The 3,786-nt window shown below is 43.5% G+C and overlaps 1 protein-coding gene across 1 annotated transcript in view; it reads left to right on the forward strand.

Moving 5' to 3' along the window:
- LOC118332903 (netrin receptor UNC5D-like) overlaps positions 1-2,226 on the forward strand; it is a 142,051-nt gene extending 139,825 nt beyond the window's left edge. The window contains 1 exon segment of the mRNA XM_035668336.1: positions 1,982-2,226. Within this exon segment, the coding sequence (XP_035524229.1) occupies positions 1,982-2,226 (245 nt within the window).
- The last annotated feature ends 1,560 nt before the right edge of the window (positions 2,227-3,786 follow it).

Below are 3,786 nucleotides of genomic sequence, written 5' to 3' on the forward strand. Positions count from 1 at the left end.
ACTGCATGAACACTGATGATCAGGTGTACTAGCTAACCCATGGTGAGGAGGAGGACATGCAACAGGGACAGCAGGGAAACTCAGTTTTGGACTGTTACTAAAGGAACACCTCTGCTAAACCAAATAGCACATACAGACAGACGGGAATCGAGGAACAACTGTGAGAGAGAATGAAATGAGTGGGGAACAAATGTAGAGGCGTTTAAAGAGACTTTAATTGAGAAATGTCAACTTGTGACACTTCTGGAGTCGATAACCTGTATTCAAGGATTATGAATATCTGTGTGAAGGGGACTCTCCGACCTAGGACGGAAGGTGTTTTGGACAGACTGCCAATCAGGCTGGTGTTGTGACCTTCCCAGGATCGATGTGCTGGCGCTTGCCCTCAAACAGTCCACTGGGCTGTCAAAATGTTTGGTGTAATGTCATTATGTTGTCATTCATTTTAAAGATCTCCTAATGCTTCTTTTTCTTTTCTGCAACCTGTGTTCTAATGTTGCTGCAGGAGATAGATGAAAAAACAGGAAGTGAGAAAAATCGGATGTTAATTTTGTCCATACTGTGTGGTCAGAGATGCTTTCCACACTGGTTAGCATTTGAAAAGATCTGATGATGTCCACATGCTAAAATAAATGTAAAGATGTATAAGAGATGAGTTTTTTAAAGGATTTTATCATACTAATTTGGGATGGATCACATGGATAGCAATCATTTTAAGAAACACCCACATGTAGACCATTTTCAACCCCACTAGCAGAACACATTATCAAAGCATAAGGCTACAGACGACGATAATGCAATGCACCCTGTGCCCCGCATCCCCTGATGTCTGATGATCAACTTCTGATTCTTTTGGAGAAAAAAGAAGTGTCTCGCTGTATGATAAGTGACTTCATACCAGACAGACACTGGGAACATTACATACACTGCAAACTGCTGGTTAAATGGTGTGTACTTTCAAGACCTTCTGGGACTTAATTTTTCTTGATTTTTGAATTTCGATTTTTGATGTGTGGCTTTGCTGGAACTTTTTTCAACTGGATCATCAGATACCTGGACATAATTATTTGGAGGCGTCTAGCCAACTCCAACTCCCACTCCCACTCCTCTGTCTTTTCCTCCGAGGCAGAGCCAGCATCCACTTGAGCAATGATATCCTGATCAGGAAGATCCCTCGTTTCAGTTGCTCCACCTGCCCCCTAAACTTAATAAAGTGACTTTGTGTTGAACTCTGTGTTGGCTCTCTCTTTTCATCTACTTAATGAATTCAATTCTTGAAAGGCCTGACAGCCCACGTACTGTACGGTGAAGAAATCAGCTACAGTAAATCTTCAAAAACTGTATTCAGCAAAGAGATGAAACAGAGACCCATACAAAGTCCAATTTTCAGAAAGATGTAAAAAGAATTACATAAGTGCTTTTTAAGTTTGGATGGCAGATCATTGCTAATGTACCAGACTGCTGTTGTATTCTGTAGCTGTTTGAACTGCAGCAAAAGCCTAGCCATAACCGAGGTAGATGTATACCTATGGAAGCCCTAAAGGCCTCCGCACACCAACCCGACGGGACCCGACCGTCGGCAGAAAAAAGCAGTCGCGGACTGATTAGTCGGCTCCGTCTCCTCCGAGGTCGGCTTCAAAAAAAAAGCCCCCCCGAACAAACCAAAACCGGCCAAATGGAGCGTACGTTCTGCGCATGCGCGAAAGCCGTAATACGTCCCCATAACAGCAGGCGGCGCAATCTGTCGTTGTCGCCAAAAACCATGAAAAACCGGAAATGGACTGATTCACTGTAGACCTATAACACAAGCACGGCTGTCGCAGTCATTTGTTTTCATGCAGAGAGTGTTGATAGTAGTCAACAAATCGTTATGTCATTACTCGCTGAACGGAAAATACGATGCCAATAATAACAAGATACTGGCGTGGTGTTTACCATCGTCACTTCCGGTTGTGTCTCGTGCACTCACTGATTCGCTCAGTCAAGGCGAGCACTCCACCCATCAGATTGGCTCGTAGCCGTACGCCGACGCCGACTCAGACGGCACGGGACAACACCGAACCGACTCGACCACGACCTCGCCTGACTGGGGTGCACGCGGCGCCGCGGCCGGCGCGGGCGCGGGCCTGGGCGGGCCTTGGCGGGGCGCGTGTGTCGTCGTGGTGCCGGTGGCCCGGCGGGCGCTGTGGGCACGGGCGGGGGTCGTTGGCTGGCGGCCCGCGATAATCGGGTTGGTGTGTGGAGGTCATAAGAGGCAATTGGCGATCCATTTCCTGTGTGATCTAAAATGTTTTGTGAAAAAAAGGCTTTGTCAGGATAATCTTAATCTCTAAATTATTTTTGTCATCTATGAAACAGGTGGAAAATGCTCTCTAAACACAAGTGTGTTAGCAAGTTATGTAACATTACTGTCATGTCTTTGGGTTTTTCAATGTATTTTAACATTGCCTTCATTTATGACAAAAGACTTAAGAGATGGATAGGAAAGGGGCAGAGAGAGAGAGGGGACGACATGCAGCAAAAGGGAAACTTGGGAACAATTTAGATCAGACTTAGAAAACACATCACTAGAATTTCTCAGGGCTTCCGCATACAAGCCTTTAGATGGAGAACAAATCTTGACAGTGGCCTGTGCTCTATAGACCCTAAAAAAATCTAAAATAATTCTCTCTATTGTCTCTTTAATGGGGTTTAACTGTCTTACAGTTACCCAGGCAAAACAATGCTGCTGTCATTCCTTCTTAGAGGTACTTAAAGGCATATGTGGACATATGTGGAGAAATGATTTGCTTTCTTGCAGAGAGTTAGGTTGGAGGGTCGATACCACTCTTTAATTTACTGTAAACATGCAGGTAGCTTATTTTAGCATAAAGACTGGAAGCAAGGGGAAAGAGCTAGCCTGGTTCTGTCCAAAGGTTATGAAATCCGCCTTCAAGCACCCCTAAAACTCACCAATTAACACATGAAATGACAGTTTGCAGTTTTATGTGGGATTATCTGTGAGACATTTTTTTTGGCTGGGTGCATTGACTTTTCCCTGTTCCTAGTCTCTGTGCCAAGGTAAGACAGCTAGACAGATCTGAGAGTGGTACCAATCTTCTCTTTTTACTTTTAGCAATAAAGTGAATGAGACAATTTCATGAAAATGTCAAACAATTCATTTAATTAACTAAGACTGCCAGTTTTATACTTTTCAAGCTGCAAAGGAAGGATGCAGATTTAAGTGTGCTCATGCTGGCTCTGCAGTGGAAATGCAGTGCAAACTCCTGTTGATTTGTGCATTCATTTGAATATTCTGAGATATCTAACCACAGAGATATGTATTTCTTTTGATAGTTGGAGCTCCTGGAAATCTGTTTCCAGTGAGCCATGACTGCCAAAATAATCAAACCTGTCGTCTATCAGCAAGCCTTTGTTGTTCTATCTATACGGATCAAAGAACACCTCATGTAAAACCGAAAAACCTCCATAAGGAGGGACTGATTCGCCTCTATCAGCTGAAAAGGTCACTCTGTAAAAAGGTCAAAGCTTGGAATACATTTCCACCTGGAAGCAATTCTCTCTCCAATAGCCACATGCTGAGTTGGACCACTTATGCAGATCTACACCTTAAACCTGTTACAAAGAGTTTTTAACTAATGTATGAAACAGTATTAATTTAATACTGAGATATGATCTACATAAAGAAACAAGACCATCAGCGAGAAGACTGGCTATACTATGCAGTTATTCTTAATGCCACCACCACCTGCCACAAGGTTGAATTCCCCATGAAATCAGATGAAA

This window comes from Morone saxatilis, unplaced genomic scaffold, assembly GCF_004916995.1.
Source record: "Morone saxatilis isolate NCDOM2014 unplaced genomic scaffold, NCSU_SB_2.0 Contig21, whole genome shotgun sequence".
In the NCBI taxonomy this organism is placed as follows: domain Eukaryota; kingdom Metazoa; phylum Chordata; class Actinopteri; family Moronidae; genus Morone; species Morone saxatilis.